General features: G+C 40.6%; 2 protein-coding genes across 13 annotated transcripts in view; both read right to left on the bottom strand.

Annotated features, from left to right (window-relative positions):
• The window catches only part of CHPT1 (choline phosphotransferase 1), a 154,759-nt gene that overhangs the window by 42,691 nt on the left and 94,452 nt on the right, over positions 1–17,616 (bottom strand). The window lies entirely within an intron of this gene.
• Positions 1–17,616, bottom strand: part of MYBPC1 (myosin binding protein C1) — a 98,693-nt gene that overhangs the window by 3,967 nt on the left and 77,110 nt on the right. For 11 of the 12 annotated variants that reach the window (XM_050750210.1, XM_050750208.1, XM_050750207.1 and 8 more), the window contains 7 exons: positions 14,307–14,474; positions 11,758–11,846; positions 8,621–8,816; positions 6,834–6,973; positions 4,833–4,992; positions 4,007–4,143; positions 1,718–1,904 (listed from right to left, as the gene is read on the bottom strand). In XM_050750210.1, coding sequence (XP_050606167.1) covers positions 1,718–1,904; positions 4,007–4,143; positions 4,833–4,992; positions 6,834–6,973; positions 8,621–8,816; positions 11,758–11,846; positions 14,307–14,474 — 1,077 coding nt within the window. Of the gene's footprint in view, positions 1–1,717; positions 1,905–4,006; positions 4,144–4,832; positions 4,993–6,833; positions 6,974–8,620; positions 8,817–11,757; positions 11,847–14,306; positions 14,475–15,407; positions 15,462–17,616 lie in introns of all 12 variants that reach the window. The other variant, XM_050750219.1, reaches the window with a different exon arrangement.

Below are 17,616 nucleotides of genomic sequence, written 5' to 3'. Positions count from 1 at the left end.
AGTGGCTCACGCCTATAATCCCAAAACTTCGGGAGGCCAAGGCGGATGGACTGCTTGAGGTCAGGAGTTTGAGACCAGCCTGGCCAACATGGCGAAATCCCGTCTTTACTGAAGATATAAAAATTAGCCAGGTGTGGTGGTGCATGCCTGTAATCCCGGCTACTCAAGAGGCTGAGGCACGAGAATTGCTTGAACCCAGGAGGCAGAGGTTGCAGTGAGCTGAGATTGCACCCTTGCACTTCAGCCTGGGTGACAGAGTGAGACCTTCTCTCAAAAAAAAAAAAAAAAAAAAAATATATATATATATATATATATATGTGTATGTGTGTGTGTGTGTATTTATATGTGTGTGTATACATATATATATGAAAAGTTATTTTGTTCAAGAAGTTTCTCTATCACATTTATATTAGATTTAGCACTAAAAGACTCTTTTTTTTTTTTTTTTTTTTTTTTTTTGAGACGGAGTCTCGCTCTGTCACTCAGGTTGGAGTGCACTGGCGTGATCTTGGCTTGCTGCAACCTCCACCTCCTGGGTTCAAGCCATTCTCCTGCCTCAGCCTCCCGAGTAGTTGGGATTACAGGCGTGTGCCACCACGCCTGGCTAATTTTTGTATTTTTAGTAGAGACGGGGTTTCACCATGTTGGTCAGGCTGGTCTCGAACTCCTGACCTCGTGATCCGCCCGCCTCAGCCTCCCAAAGAGCTGGGATTACAGGTATGAGCCACCACGCCTGGCTAAAAGACTCTTTTTTAAAAAACATAAATACCCAAGCATTCACTATGATTTTCTAAAATAGATATTTACTTTCTGAGTTTTAGGTCATAATTTCTTCATTATAGAGAGATTGGAAAAAGAAATATTTTAGTTATTACAGAATGGCAATATAATACACTTAAGAATGAGAGAAAACACACTAGGATCATGTCACCTATTATCTCATAACGGTGACTCTTTGAAGGGTTTTTCATGGTGTCCCAAAGTAGGTTCTGCTCGTAAAGAAAAATGTCAGTATAAAAATGGTAGTTGATTAATATGAAAATTGATTAAGATGGCAGGTTATGCTTTTCAACCACATAAATCCTTATGTGTTTTCTTGGTTTACATTAGTTGCCACACTTTGAAAACTAGTATAAATGAAATGTATACCTATAAATGGAAGTTCTCTAGTTAGAGATTTGAAAAGCAACCTGTTATAATATGTATATACTATATTCTATATGTGTAATATCAAACACTTAATTAGCAAAACTATTTCTATAAATATCAGAAAATAATAAACTTAACAAAATAGGAAACTAATTAAAAATAGTGCAGATTCCTCAATTGCCATTTCAATAGATGGATTTTCACACTAGGCTTCTATTTATAGATGAATGATGTCACCAAAGTGATAGCCCCTTTCATTCTTACCATGGTGTACACATACTAACATTCCACTGAAATTAACAGTCCCTTAGCGCAAACCACATAAGACAAAAATAAGTTGACTTAAATAATCAAATAACCTTCCACAAATAAAGTGAAGTGAATGTAGGATGTAAAACTGCCTTCTCTCCCTGAATTCCCTCCCTGCTTCCCTTGCCCTCACCACCCTCTCCCACCCTCGCTGCAGCGTTTTGGCAAACAATTTGGATTAAGAACAATAAGCATTAAGAACAATAATTCAATGATTTTCTTTAACTTTAGTCTATACATGAGATATTGGATGTCATACCTTTCACCTCCAGTTTGCATTCAATCTCCACTGTCCCAAGGTCATTGACTGCTTTGCAGCAGTAAGTGCCTCCATCATAGGGGCTGGGCTTGCGAATTTCCAGGGTACAGACTCCCTGGTTGCTGAACATCCTGTATCTTGGGTCATCCACAATAGCAACTTTGTTTTTCATCCAGGTTATTTTAGGCTGAAGTTCAAATTGAAGAAACTTAGGTCAAAACATATCTGTACTTGGCATATTAATAGACCATCAAAGCCAGTGACAGGATGTTAAAGCATGGCTTAAAAAGAAAGTGCATCTGAGAATGATAGATTTCTACTTGGGCACTATTTCTCACATTAAACTCTACTTAGTGCTTGGCAAAGAAGCAAACGAACAGTTCTGACAAAGAAAGCCAGATTTGTTCAGAGGCAACTCTAGGGCAATCTTCTCAAATGGATTCAGTTGCATTTCAATTTGATCTACACGGGTACAAACTTTCAGTTATAGGATGAACAAGTTTGGGGCATTGAATGTACAGCACCGGTGGTGACGAATGTATTAATTTGATTGTGATAATCATTACACAATGTGTACACATATCAAATCATCATATTGTTCAGCTTGAATGTATATGACCTTTATTTGTCAATTAAATATTTTCAAATTAAAAACAATTTCGTCCATAGGTCCATGATATTAACTCATTGTAGAGAGTGCATATTTGCTGGGCATTTTTTTTCAGAGAATCCCCTTAAGGTGTCATGACCATTTGATTTTCCTCCTTTCCTTTTCCTGATACTCTTTTTTAATTCTTTATGAACTGCATCTGCCTCATTACTTAACCTGTCCTCTGACGTCTATATTTATCATCCCATGGCAATGGATCTACTCCAATCAGATACTGCAAGATCAGTAATGACCCAATCACCCAGGAAGATGACTTCATTCTCCTTGACCTCTGAATCGCATTTGATATCAGTGACTCCTCACTCTCATAGTGTCTTCTCCTTTCTTTTGTAAATATGCACCCTCCGCATTCTCTCTTCCACCTCTTCTATTATTTTGTCTTGCTCAGAACCTACAGATGGCACCTTTTCTGTCTCCTTCACACAGTCTTCTTCTTCCTTCCGCCCTTCAAATGGGAGCGATCACTGAGCCTCACACCTTGGTCCTTGGCTCTTTACTCACTATCCTCTTTCCTCAATGATATTCCTTTCTAAAGCTTTGGCAAGGGGTAGAATGTAGCATCTTTATGTCTGGGACTCCCAAACCGAGAGCAAGAGCCCTGGCCTTTCTCCTAGGCTCCGGGTGAACCTCTCCATCTGCTTCCTCATCATCCCCATTTGGATGTACCAACATCATTTACAAGTACACATTAATTTAGCACCTTTTGCTCATCCTCAGTCTGGCTTTTTCCTTTGACTTTCCTTTTTTTTTTTCTTTTTTTTCGGAGTCTTCTGTCACCCAGGCTAGAGTGCAGTGGTGCTATCTCGGCTTACTGCAACCTCCACCTTCCAGGTTCATGCAATTCTCCTGCCTCAGCGTCCCAAGTAGCTGGGATCACAGTTGTATGCCACCATGCCCAGCTAATTTTTGTATTTTTAGTAGAGACCATGTTGCCCAGGCTGGTCTTGAACTCCTGATCAAGTGATCTGCCTGCCTCAGCCTCCAAAGTGTTGGGATTACAGGCGTGAGCCACTGCACCCGGACAACTTCCCTATTTACGATCAAGGTATATACAGGAAAAAAAAAAGTTCATAAATTTTCCCAATTCTAGGGTACTTTCTCTCAGTGCACCCAGGGATATGTACATCTCTATGGGTGATATTCATTAAATCGTTGTTCTTTTCAAATGCCAACATGAAGCCTGGAAACCTTTCTCATCTCTTCAACCGGATATGATATCTCCCTTCTTAGCACACTGTACCCTTATCAAAGCACATTTATATTCTGTCTTACAGTATAGTGTAATTGTTGTTTAATTTATCACAGAATTCTTGATATTACCACCTAATTTTCCAAGTGAAACAATGTTATTACACTTCCATATCCTTATACAGGAGATGTTCTTTTTTAAATAGGTGGTTTGCTTTTTCTTCAGAGGAATCCCTTAGTAAAGAAATGTAAGCATTTTTTACTACTGCATCTGAATAGTGTGCCTAATTATCTACCACCACTAACACCCTCTAATCCCCCATCCTGGGAAAACACAAGGAGCAGCTGGATTTGTTTTTATTGTTACTTACATTATAACACAACAAATACAAGCGAGGGACTTTAACTGATGTGATAGAAGAACATAGTACCTTAGGATTTCCTCTCACACTGCAGTTTAGGGTGGCATTGTAACCAGCGATGGCATAGGTGTTAACCAAAGGCTGAGTAAACATGGGTGCCTCTGAGAAATCAAAGTCTTCATACACTGGATTTTTGTAGATTTTACCTTAAAAACAAGCATTACAAATATGTTAAAATTATGTAAATTGGCCTGAGACTATATTATTGGTGGCATCCTTTACTCACGATTAAAACTTTCCTGAACTTAGAAGCACACGGAAAAAGATGAGCAAATGCCATGTGGCAAACATTCTGAGGGGTACAAATGCATAGCCAATCATACATGAGATAGAAAGCCAGAGGGGTCATCTGAAACTGAACCAGATATTGAGAAGACTTTGGTGTCTTTCGGAGTATTTTGAACACAAATTTGTTCTAATGTGAAAATTCACAAGGAAGGTTTTAAGAAGAGGGGTTTATGATGAAATGGAAAGATAAGGATAGAATTTAGTTTCTCCTTTTATAATCGAGTGGGTCCCATGTGTAGCTACATTGAAGGTGTCCAAGAATAAAAGTAGAAACTCTAGAAGAAAATGTCTACTTTTTCCTGTCTCTGGGGTATTAGCCATTTGTAGATCCACTGCCTAGAAGCTGGAATGAATTAAAGCCTATATTTGTAAAAAAATTCAATAATAATATAATTCCACTTAAATTTTACTTGAACACCATTATCATAATTTTACAATGTACATTTACCATTTTTTAAATTCCCTTTCACCACATCTCTTTTTCCAGTCTTCTCTGTGTAGTCACTGTCAACGAAGGTTTTCAAATGTCAGTCCATTCCCAACTCACCATCCTTAGCGATCACAGCACTCTCTTTAGTCATGGTGGCATCCTCACTGAGGCCGCACATGTTTTCAGAAAAGACCCGGAAGTAATATTCATTCCCTATGACCAGTTCAGTAATGGTGGCATTGGTTCGGTGATAATGCTCGATGACAGTGAACCACTCCTAAAAGAAAAAAAAAAATAGTAACTGGAGGAAAATCACCTAAAAGTATACAATTTTTCTAACTGTAGATTGGGATAAATAAGTGCTTTATTAACAAAAAGAAGAAAAGACTACTCATTTTTGTATGGAGAGTAATAATATGTTGTTAAAATATGTTTATATGGAGAGTAATACACGTTATTAAAATATGTTGAAACAATGTATATTTTGTTTAATATTTTACAACTTATTTGCAATTGACTATGTAATTTAATCTTCATTTACACATTAGATTCATATACCCTAGATGTCATCTACTATCTTTATGTTTTTTCATAACCTTTAGGTGTCTGTCGTCTATTTATCTACCTGTCTACTTACCTATTTGTCTTCCTAGCTATCTTTTGTAGAATAAAGTATAATTACAGAATTTTAGTGCCAACTTCTTATCAGAAAGACCTGAAGCTAAATCACTAGATAAACATTAGTAATATCCAGTACATTCACTTAACATTATTATTATATATTTTTTTCTTTTTGAGACACGGTCTCACTCTATCACCCGGGCTGGAGTGCAGTGATGCGATCTTGGCTTACTGCAGTCTTGACCTCCCGGGCTCAAGAGACCCTTTCACCTCAGCCTCCTGAGTAACTGGGACTACAGGCACGTGCTACCACACCCAGCTAATTTATTTTTTATAGACAGGGGGTCTCCCTATGTTGTCCAGGCTGGTCTCAAACTCCTGGGCTCAAGCAATCCTCCCACCTCAGCCTTCCAAAGTGCTGGGATTACAGGTATGAGCCACTGCTCCCCGTTTGTATTATTAACTTTGGTTCTGTTTTTTCTTTTTGAGATGGAGTCTTGCTCTGCCATCCTGGCTAGAGTGCAGTGGCACAATCTTGGCTCACTACAACCTCCACCTTCCAGGTTCAAGCAATTCTCCTGCCTGAGCCTCCCAAGTAGCTGGGAATTCAGGCGTGAGAAAATCTGGTGATCTTTAGCAAGTCATTTATCCTCTGTGAGCCTCAGTTTCCTCATCTATAAAATAAGTTTATAATAAGTCTTACTCCAACTAGGTTGCTTTTTAAACACATTAAGCCAGGGGTTTTCAATCTTTTGGCTTCCCTGGAAAAAGAATTGTCTTGGGCCACACATAAAATACACTAACACTAATGATAGCTGATGAGCTGAAAAAAATAATCATAAAAAAAATCTCATAATGTTTTGAGAAAGTTTACAAATATGTGTTGGGCTGCATTCAAAGCCGTCCCGGGCTGCATGCGGCCCGGGGGCCACAAGTTGGACAAGCTTGTATTAGGCTCTTGTCCTCCTCCAGACCCTTCTGCATTTGCACATGCTGTAACCTTGGAGAATCTTTCTTTTCTAACTAGTGTCTGTCTTTTTTCTTTTTTTGTAGGTATAAGTGCACAGTATCCAACTTATTTCACAAGGAGAAACAGTTGCATGGGTGTGAATCTGAGTCAAAGTCTCGAGCAAATATTTGTGGAAGGAATGAGTTTATTGAATTCTATGGAGCATTGAACCAGTTGCTTTATATCATTTAAGCTTTGTAATAATCAAGCAAGGGATATTTGTGCCCCCATTATATAGACGAGGAAAATAGAGATGAAAGAGGTCAAGTGATTGTGGTCACGTGTGGTCCTTATACACGTGGTCTTAAGTAGCAATGCTTCGGTTTAATTCTAGCTCTGTGGCTCCACAGGTCCTTTCCTTTCTGCTCTGCCACATCACTTCTCCATGGTCCCAGCTGGCTCCTCACCAGTGAGGCCCTTGTGCCACCTCCTTTACCTCTGATGAAATGGGCTTTTGCTGCTGCTAACCAGAGAAAGCCAGACCTTACCATGCTCTTCTTGTCAGCCTTCTGGATGGTATACCCTGTGATAGCAGCATTTCCATCATCCTTCGGTGGAGTCCACGTGAGAGCGACATTTTCTCCCCAGACATCCTCAATCTTCACAGATTGGGGTGGACCTGGACGGTCTACAGGATGAATTCATGGTGTCACTGCAAGGTCACTTTCTTTCCCAGTCTATATTTCATTTCAGGAGGATATTTTAAATGACCTTTTCCTCTGTTTTAGGAGGCATCACTCTTCTAGACCCTACCATGGGGGCTTCTGAGACCCTTTGCCTTCTAGTAGAATGGAGCCAGGCCAGATCAAAGGGCACAGAGCAGCCTCAACACTCCCTTCAACTTCACAAAACTCAAAAAGGATTAGCCAGTGGGAAAAGAGTGCTTAGTTTAAAGGGAATGACCCTTTAAACCAAGATAGGAGGCTATTCAGGAAGTTGCCCCGTTGGTTAGAGAACCTCAACTTTCAGCAAATTTACTGAAATACAATGATAACAATGATTGGAAACAAGGCTTTTTTCTAGCTCTGCTCTTAAATTTCCTTCTTTTTGTTTTTTTGGAGACAGAGTCTTGGTCTGTAACCCAGGCTGAGTTGCAGTGGTGCAATCTTGGCTCACAAGAACCTCCTCCTCCCAGGTTCAAGTGATTTTCATGCCTCAGCCTCCCAAGTAGCTAGGACAAGTGTGTGCCACAATGTCTGGCTAATTTTTGCATTTTTAGTACAGACAAGTTTTTACCATGTTGTCCAGGCTTGTTTCAAACTCCTGGCCTCAAGTGATCTGCCCGCCTTCTAAAGTGCTGGTATTACAGGTGTGAGCCACAATGCCCGGCCTTAAATTTATTTCTTGAAGTTGCAAAAATTACAGAATAATTTAAGTAATTAAGAACTAACATTATTTATTCTTTGGGCAGGTAAGTATCTAACTACTCTGGCAGGATCAAAGAATTCAGTGCTTAACTGTTCAGTTTTGCTTAGGTACATCTTCCTTATATTAATACTAAAAAAAAATTCTTCATTCTCCATGAAAACTTTTACCAGTAAATTTTAGGTGTAGTAAGAAACATGTTAAACTATAGCTAGAATCTATAATGTCTAGAATGTAAGAATTCAACATAAGAAATAACTTTACCATCAGGGAGATGAGAAACTAAGAGTAAGAGAGAGCCGGGTTGTAGAATAGTGCAGAAGGATTTCACTAAAAAGTACATTCATTAATTTTCTTGAACATATATGCCTTAAATCTCTCATGATTAGTCCTTTGAGTTGGTGAGAATTCATTTTGAAATGGTAACAAATCTTACTGCCTTGTTTTTTTTTTTTTTTTTTTTTTTTTTTTTTTTTTAAGACAGTCTCTCGCTCTGTCACCCAGGCTAGATAGAGTGCAGTGGCTTGATCTCAACTCACGCAACTTCCACCTCCTGGGTTCAAGTGATTCTCCCGCCTCAGTTTCCCGAGTAGCTGGGATTACAGGTGCACGCCACCACACCCAGCTAATTTTCGTATTTTTAGTAGAGACAGGGCTTCACAATGTTGGCCAGGCTGGTCTTGAACTCCCGACCCCAAGTGATCCACCTACGTCGGCCTCCCAAAGTGCTGGGATTACAGGTGTGAGCTACCACGCCCAGCCTAATTTATCTATTTTTAAAAAACAAATCTAAAAAAAGAGTTTTATGTAGAGCCAGCCTAACAAAACTCCTGCTCTTGCCTTAGGGACAAGAACAATTCATCCCTGTACTGCTTTGACAGAACGTTCTGGCTCCTTCATCTAAACCTACCAACAATCTGGATGTCAATTGATGCGGTCTCCACAAATTTGTCCACTTTGACTTGCAGATCGTATTTCCCAGAGTGGCTCCTCTCTGCTTTTCTAATAAATATGATTGTATCAGTCTCAGAGTTGCGAATGTTTATTTGATTCTTATCAATTTCTACACCATCCTTCTTCCAAGTTAATTCTGGTCTTGGTTTTCCCTAAAAAGAAAGACAGCAAAAGTAGAGGGGGTAAATCACATTGTCTCAAGATGTTTCTTCAGCATTATGAGAAGGACAATGGCTTAACCCATTCTAGGCAGGGCTGGAAAACACCACCCTTCTAGTCTGGTGGTGAGCAATTACAGCAGCAAAGCTGTCATCTGCATTTTATGTGCAAGGCACTACCTTAGGTACATCACATTGATTATTTCCCTTAATCTTCACATCAAGCTTAGTATCATTATCCTCATTTTTTGGATAGATAAGTTAAATAATTTGTCCAAGGCCTTGCATTTAAGTAAGCACTGGAACCAGGTCTCCCAGCTGGGTCTGTTGGCTCCAAAAGCCTACACAACACAGGATAATGGTTAAGAGCATGGGCTCTGGGGCCCTGGAATCTATATCTGGCTCCTGACCACTTAATGTCTGTGTGACCTTGGGCAAGTTACTTACTAAGCTTTCTGTGCCTCAACGGGAATATTGGTAGTACCTATCTCAAAGAGTGGTTATAAAGATTGAATTCCTGAGAAAGTTTCTGTCCAATACATAAGTTTTTGTAATTAATATCATCTAACTTTTTTTTTTTGACGGAGTTTGGCTCTTGCTTCCCAAGTTGGAGAGCAGTGGCACAATCTTGGCTCACTGCAACCTCCACCTCCTGGGTTCAAGGGATTCTCCTGCCTCAGCCTCCCGAGTACCCGGGTTTACAGGTGCACACCACTGTGCTTGTCTAATTTTTGTAGTTGTTAGTAGAAACAGGGTTTCACCAAGTTGACCAGGCTGGTCTCGAACTCCTGACCTCATGTGATTCACCCACCTCCGCCTCCCAAAGTGCTGGGATTACAGGCGTGAGCCACCGTGCCCGGCCACTATCATCTGAATTCTCTCTCTGTTCCCTCTAGCTGTTGAAACTATTCTTTAAGAGCAGAATATAAGAAATCATAATCCCATTCATGAACCTGAGTTTCCATTTCTATTACAAAGGAATTTCCTAGAAGATCTGAGCATCCAGGCTCACCCTGGCAGACAGGAACCAAGCATGAATTCTGTCAGGTAAGGCACAGCTTTCCTGTGGGCTCTGAACATGGCTAGGTTATAATAAGAGATGTAGAGCTACACACCAAACCCCTGCTCTCAGAGCCTGAAGAGTGGTTGGGGGTGCTCAGACTCACACATGGGAAGCAGAAAACAACATTGTTGAAGAAAGGGAAAGACAGTTGAAGCTTATATTTCCTTAAATGTACAACTTGCTCTTAGCCACTAGGGGAAAATGTGGGTTCTCTAATAATACACAAAGTGAAAAAAACCACTGAATTAAGTCACGGGGCCACGGACTCTGTTCTTGGCCCTACCATTGACTTTCTGCGTGATGTTGGGCAAGTCACTTAACTTCCCTGTCAGTTTCTTCCCTTCTCAAGCAAGGTAAGGAAATCTGGCCTTTCTGCCTCACAGGGTGTTTCTGAGGATCAAATGAGAAAATGTTTGGGAACTCTAGAGATTACACAAATATACTAACATCACATTTTGGTCTCATCTCCCTTCCTGGGGGCTGAACAGTCTCTGGGATGCCAGATCTATGGGGAACTTGTTCTCATGATTTTTTTTCTCTCTCAGACTCAGGGACAGAAGTTGAACACACAGACCCCCAGATCTGGGAACTGGGATTAGCTGTGGTGGCAGGAACGGTGTGGAGACTTGAGGGCTGATTCAGCAGCCCCACTGCAGGGTTGGGGCTAGGTCCCCAGTGCCTGCCTTGTTGCCACTTCTGGTTTTATTTGATGCTGCAGGAGAAGGAAAGTGGGAAGAACCTTGCCAAGTCACCCGCTTGCTCCTCGGCTGTGTTCCGCTTCACTTCCTCCTTGGCTTTCATTCTGATTTCATGCGGGGGGTATGTAGTACACAATGCCTCTCCTTAGGTTTGTGCCCAGAGTGCAATGAGGATGGCCTGAATTGGCCATCCCTTTAGTTTGGTTTCATGGGAGCCTGGGTTTGAACAGACTTCTCTGTGTGTGTGTGTGCATGTGTGTGTGTGTGCGTGTGTGTGTGTGTGTATGAGTGTCAAATGTGTGTAGAGACCTACATTCTAAGGCCAGCCTGGCTGATACAATAGCCACAAGGTACAAGTGGCTATTTAAATTAAAATTAAAGAAAATTAAAAATTTATTTCTCCAGTCATACTAGTTCCTAGTTACACATTTCAAGTGCTCAATAGCCACATGTGGCTAGTGGCTACCATATTGGACAGCCCTGATATAGAACATTGGTATCATTGAAGAAAATTCTATTGAACAGCACTGTCTGGAGGTGCCATATGAATAGGGAGCTGGAGAGTAAGGGTTGGGAGGTACAGGGTGTGTGTGTGTATTTGTGTAAGACCAAAATTGACTATTGTAAGTGAAGACTAGTGAATTTTGTGAAGAACAGATTATTTTGCTGAAATAATGATTTAATATTGTTCATATATTTCAGTTAGTGTCATCGTGATTTCAAAGTTCAGTTGTCCTCCTTATTGAAATTATTTTGGTTTGGGGTCATCGTGGGAACTAAGCACACACTGTTTTCCTGAATGTGACACTGAGAGCTTCACTTAAAATCATGGGTTTTTACAAATATATATGACCAAAAGAATCTTCAAGCATTTCTTCATTTGGTATCTCCTTGATGTTTCTTCCCTGCCCACCATAGTCCCTGAGTTTCAGGCAAGACTATATCTCATTTGTCTCATGCAGAAAGAAAATCTATGATGGTTTCTGTAGATTTCTCTATTTTGATAGCAGGAGATTGCTTAATCATTCTCTAACACTCTTTCTTTCTTTATTTACCTCCTCTTCCTCTGAGGAAATCCTGAATCATGATGAACTTAAATGCTAGAGCACGTCTTCCTACTTCCTAAACTAACCCAACTGTGGAAAGAGAAAAAGAGCGACCTTTGAACTCTTACCTGGAAAGGTATAACCAGATTGACAGCTTCTCCAACTCTGCGGATATAGGTTTGCTTCAGGTGTCTTGGGATGCGAATCTTTGGAGGTTCTGAGTAAGGGTAAAATAGCACAATTTTGCAATCAGTATGGTGTCTGAAAATAGCCTTACAAAAGCAAAATGGCATGATACTCACCAGAGTACCCTTGTGGTCATATCTCTGCAATAAAATCTGAGATGTGCCACTAACAGACAATGTATGGTAACTGGTTCAAAATGTGTGTGTGGTTTTTGTTTGTTTTGTTTTGTCTTGTTTTCTCTTCAAGCAGAGATGTTTTAACAGTTTGACTCAGCAAAATTTATCCCTGATATCCTTGGCTTTATTGCAACTTTGTATTTTCATTGTTGTAATAAGCCTAAAGCAACTTTATAGAAAAATACATTTTCTCTTAGGGCCTTATACATTCTATGCATACTTTTCATAGTTTCTTTCTCTCTTTTTTTTTTTTTTTTTTTTTTTCAGACAGAGTCTCTGTCACCCAGGCTGGAGTGCAGTGGCATTGCTCACCGCAACCTCCGCCTCCTGGGTTCAAGCGATTCTCATGTCTCAGTCTCCCGCGTAGCTGAGACTACAGGCACATGCCACCACGCCTGGCTAATTTTTGTATTTTTAGTAGAGATGGGATTTTGCCATGTTGGCCAGGCTGGTCTCAAACTTGTGACCTCTGGTGATCTACCCGCCTTAGTCTCCCAAAGTGCTGGGATTACAGGCATGAGCCACCGCATCTAGCTAGTTATTCATAGTTTCTAACAGTGAGTATATTTGCCAGGGAACATTCCACAAAACATCTATAGGCACTACATTAGCTGGGAAGACTGTCCATTCTTCCTTACCAGAAAAAAAAAAAAAAAAAAAAAAAAAAAAATGTTAGCACCCAGCACTTGCTATTTAGGTGACTCTGTTGGAGTTTAACAGTAACTTTCTCCTTGTGTGACTATGGTGAAGTACATAATAGGCAACCCTGGCCCACTGTGTATTAATATTCATTAATTAAACATCATGAAGATACTAGAGCATGTCGCTGCAAATCCATCAGGAGCAGGGAGTCGAAGGCTCATAGGCTCACAGGGATGAAGCGGTTCTTCTTACTTATTTCCTCAAGTAAAAGTGGAGTTTCTATGCAAAAAAGTCACCTATTCATCCTCCAACTCAGTTGTACGGTGCTTTTCCTGGGGTAAACCATTGTACTGCAGTGTGCAGTCTAAGTGTTCAGACATACTTTGCATTTCATTGTCACACAAGTCTAGAAAAAAAACATACTCAAGAGCCAAGATTTGATGAAAGCTATTATTCTTATTCTTGTTTTGTTTTGTTTTGTTCAAGACAAGGTCTTGCTTTGTCACCCAGGCTGAAGTACAGTGGCGTGATCTTGGCTCACTGCGGCCTCCGCCTCCTGATTTCAAGCGATTCTCCCACCTCAGCATCCTGACTAGCTGGGACCACAGGCGTGTGCCACCACACCCAGCTAATTTTTGTATTTTTAGTAGAGATGTGGTTTTGCCATATTCCCCAGCCTGGTCTCAAACTCTTGGGCTTAAGTGATCCACCTGCCTCAGCCTCCCAAAATACTGAAATTACAGGCATGAGCCATCGTGCTCAGCCAAAATTAATTATTTTTATGCTTCATTAAGAACACTCTAAGGGCCAGGCATGGTGGCTCACGCCTGTAATCCCAGCACTTTGGGAGGCTGAGGCAGGTGGATCACTTGAGGTCAGGAGTTTGAGACCAGCCTGACCAACATAGGGAAACCCTGTCTCTCCTAAAAAACACCAAAAAAATTAGCCAGACATAGTGGTGCATGCCTATAATCCCAGTTACTTGGGAGGCTGAGGGAGGAGAATTGCTTGAACCCAGGAGGCAGAGGTTGCAGTGGCCAAGATTGTGCCATTGCACTCCAGCCTGGGCAACAAGAGCAAAACTCCATCTCAATAAAAAAAAAAAAAAAAAAAGAAAGACTCTAAGGCAAAACTGGCCCTTTTGTTTCAACTGTTGAGTGCATGGTGGTGAGGAAGGCAAGGTTGGCTAGTATTACTCCATGGCAGTGACTTGATTTCATGCCAAGGTATCAATAGTTTTACTCATCTTCATTTTTATACTATCAGTGCAGATGTCAAAACACTGAAAGGTACAAATAATATATTCATAATATTATGAAAATGGTTCTGACCCTGCAGATTCATTAGAGGCACACAGTTGTTGCAGGGATTGTTTGCATGGTTGCATTAACATAATCTCTCTCCACTGTGAATAGGCAGCCCAGCCAGAGTTGGCTCCTGGAACCAGTAGAGGTTAACTAACTGGTCCTCAGAGTACCAAGATAAACCTGAAGGTGATCTCCCATATTGCCTGAAGAGAGCTGTTTTGTTAAGTTCTAACTACTAGGAAGCATTAACAAAATATCAAAGGAGTAACAACAAAATAGGAGGTTTCAAGAAAGAAAGTCAGTTTGAAGAAAAAAAAAGTGAACAATGTAAAATGGAATCTAAATTTTGAAAGCCTTGTCACCTACCTATGATTTCCTTCACGAGAATGGGCTGAGAATAGTACTTGGGCTCACTGGCACCAGCTGCATTAATAGCCTTCACACGCACAAAGATCTTTGAATCTGTCGGCAGATCTGTGATGGTGAACTTCGTCTTGTCGATCAGATCTTTGTTTGCAGGTAACCAGTTGTCAGCTGAAGTCCATAAAAGAAGAGGAAAAGAAGGAGGAATGCTGTTTAGTGAAAAAAAATCATCTTAACAATTACAGTCAACTCCAAATTAGTATTTTACTCATAATAATACATCATTTAGAGAGATTATGACTTTGGTCTGGACTCCGACTACAGGGGTGGATATTTTTCATATATTAAATAAAAACCAGCCTAAAATAGCTAACATAAATAATAGGAAAAATAAACTATAAGCTTCTGCTGTTTCTGAAAAACCTCTTATTCAGCACGAAGGCATCTTGAATAATAGTAACTGTCCATAAGAAGTTTGTAACAGTTTTATTCCAATTTGGTTTTATAATGATTCATGCAATCATGATTGCTAGCCATCTATACACATTAAAGTTCAGAAAAACAGGAAAAGGCTATCTTTATGAATGAGAGACACTGACCTTTATAGTCATATCATACATTTTTATCTTGGTTGATTTACTGTTGTAAGACACTAACTTGGGTATAGAGAACCTGATCATATTTACTCACATTGATGAAGAGAAAAAGCTTGTATCATAAAGACAAAACACAGTTCATGGGCTGATACCTCATAAGGAGTTGGTAAAATTCTAACCTTGCAACCAAAATTTAATTTTAAAAAGTTTTTGGCAGCTTGTGTACAAGAGAATTTTAACCCCGCATTCAGGCCTTACAAATGTTTCAGCATCTAAAAGTTAGTATGCATTTTGCCCACAGGAAAAAAGAGGACTTTGACCCCACATTATTAACTCACTGCTCCCTCTCCCCCAACTCTAAGGATCTGTGTGTGTCTCTCTCTGTGTGTGTGTGTGTGTGTGTGTGTGTGTGTGTGTGTGGTGAGTATACTTCATGCTTGGTCATTCAATATTCCCAGAAACATTATAATATAGTAAGAAAATTTGAGAGCTTCACGGAATACTTTACCTGGCAGATCATACGCAGCCTCCCCATTTTCATCAGACTGTTTTGCTGACGTACCTTTGAGAATCCGTCATTAAAATTAATTAAAGACACCCACTTTCACACCAGAAGAATATCGTATCAGCAGTCAGCATTCTCTGTTAGTAAAGTATGCAAAGTGTGCAAAGAGATTTGTCCTCAGAGCAGTGACGGAAGAGACCAAACGGTGTTAGGGGGGTTCCTCAGGAGAGCACAGCCTGCTCTGTGCAGACTGTGGCTTCTGTCCTGAGGCACCTGCCACAGAGAAGAGGAGAGAAAAGAAAAGAGTAGAGGAGAAAGGAGGCTGGGATACCTCCAGCAGTGAGAAGAAGAGATAGAGAAGAACAAAGCAAGACCCTGAAGAAAACAGAGGAGCAGGTCCTGGAATCTGCAGAGGAGCAGCGCACAGTGAGACAGTCTATCCTTGTTCCTGTCTCTGCCACCCCATCAGAGGAGGATTCTCTTGGGTCCCCAGGAAACACAGTGCTCCCACAGTGGGGCTCCCTCATTCAAGACTGGGAGTGCAGGCCCTTGGGATAAGGCCAGCCCTGTTTTACCAGGGCCCAAGTTCTGAATAGAATTGGAGGCTGCCCCAGCAGCTAAAGAGGGAACATTGTCATGTTCCCATGACAATGAACTCTGTCAAGAAAACAAATTGAGCCTGCCTGGGTCCCTGCATCCCACATGGGTGACTCACAGGGTGGTCTTGGGCATACCCCACTGGTTTGAGATGATGACTTTCTCGGTATCAGGAGAGGAGTGGGGGCATCAGGGGCTGGACTGGCTGTCCATTGGAAACTTTGCCTCTCTCTTGTTCTAACCCTACCAGGATTATCAAGGAGAAGGGCAGGCAGCTAGAATATCCTGGCAGCTAGGAAGGCATGTGGAGAATAAAAATTCCTTATGTCTTTGAAAAAGAGACCATCTTTAAACAAATGGTCTGCTTGGGAGCTTCCGGGTTGGTATTTTCAGAGTCAAGAGACAGTGGATGAGAAAGTGAAAAAGACTCAGAAAACATGCACAGAAGAGTGAAGAACTAGTAAAAGAGACACTTTCAAGAGAAAACAGGACAAAACAAGACCAGAGGGGGAACAAAAGCAGTCCATCTCTTCACATTGGAACCACTTTAATTGGGGAAACACAGACAAAGAAGATGGCATCCCAGGGGATGGGCAAGGAATTTGTAAGTTATTTAACACGTGAGGAGAATTTTTAAGAAAGGAAAGAACAAACTTGAGTGCAGAAAGAAAACAAAGAAGAGTAAAATATTGCAGGCATTAAAAAAATAATAACAAAACAAAAACGAGAGAAAGGCAGAGTCCAAAACAACACACGATCTTATAAAACGAAGAATTCTCTTACAGAATAGAACCTGACGTCTCTAAAAGCATTAAACACTATAGAAAATTAGTCTGGAGGACAATAGCCATTAAAAGAGAATGAAGAGTCGGCAGCCACATAAAGAAAATAAGAAAAGACTGCAAAGAGAAAGAGATACACGTTGTGAGAGAACTCCCATAGAAAGCTAATTCCAAAACATTACTCAGCAAAATATATACATGACTGTGTACATATACATATGTATTCACGGGTATACATATGTATCTACACAGACCACACGCAAAATTATGTAAAATACACTTCATTGTATTTTATCTAAGGTGGGTAACATCAAAATGACAGCCATCTATCATTTTGCTGTATCTTCTTACTTTTTAAACCTATCAGAAAGAAAAGAGTAAAGAATTTGCTCGATTCATACATACACAAAAGGTTTATGCTCAAAGGCCACATCTCACATAAGATTGGGATATTCTGCTGGCTGGACAATATAAAAAGCAGAATGGAGTGCTCATGACTTTTTTAAATGGGGCGGGGGGATGGAAGAGGAATAAACTGAAGTGCTCAAGAATTTACTTGTTGCATTAGTGACACTACCCCTTCCCTTGCTGGGTTAACCCTGGGAAGTTTCTGACCACGTTTCCACTGCTTTTGGTTAGTGGCTTTTTAAATCCTGGAAAAACCAATCATAGGACTCTGTGTGTGGAGCAGGCGCAAGAGGGATTGAGGGGTATCAGGGTACTTCATTGTCCCTCTCCTCTTCTTCCCTCCAGAACAGAGGTGAGCATTTCCACAGGTGTCCCAATCCAGGCACCTGGGATTTCTTTTTCAGTAGTTTTCTCTTCATAGGAAG

Source organism: Macaca thibetana, chromosome 11 (genome assembly GCF_024542745.1).
Source record: "Macaca thibetana thibetana isolate TM-01 chromosome 11, ASM2454274v1, whole genome shotgun sequence".
Lineage (NCBI taxonomy): Eukaryota > Metazoa > Chordata > Mammalia > Primates > Cercopithecidae > Macaca > Macaca thibetana.
This window is presented reverse-complemented; position numbering and strand designations above follow the sequence as displayed.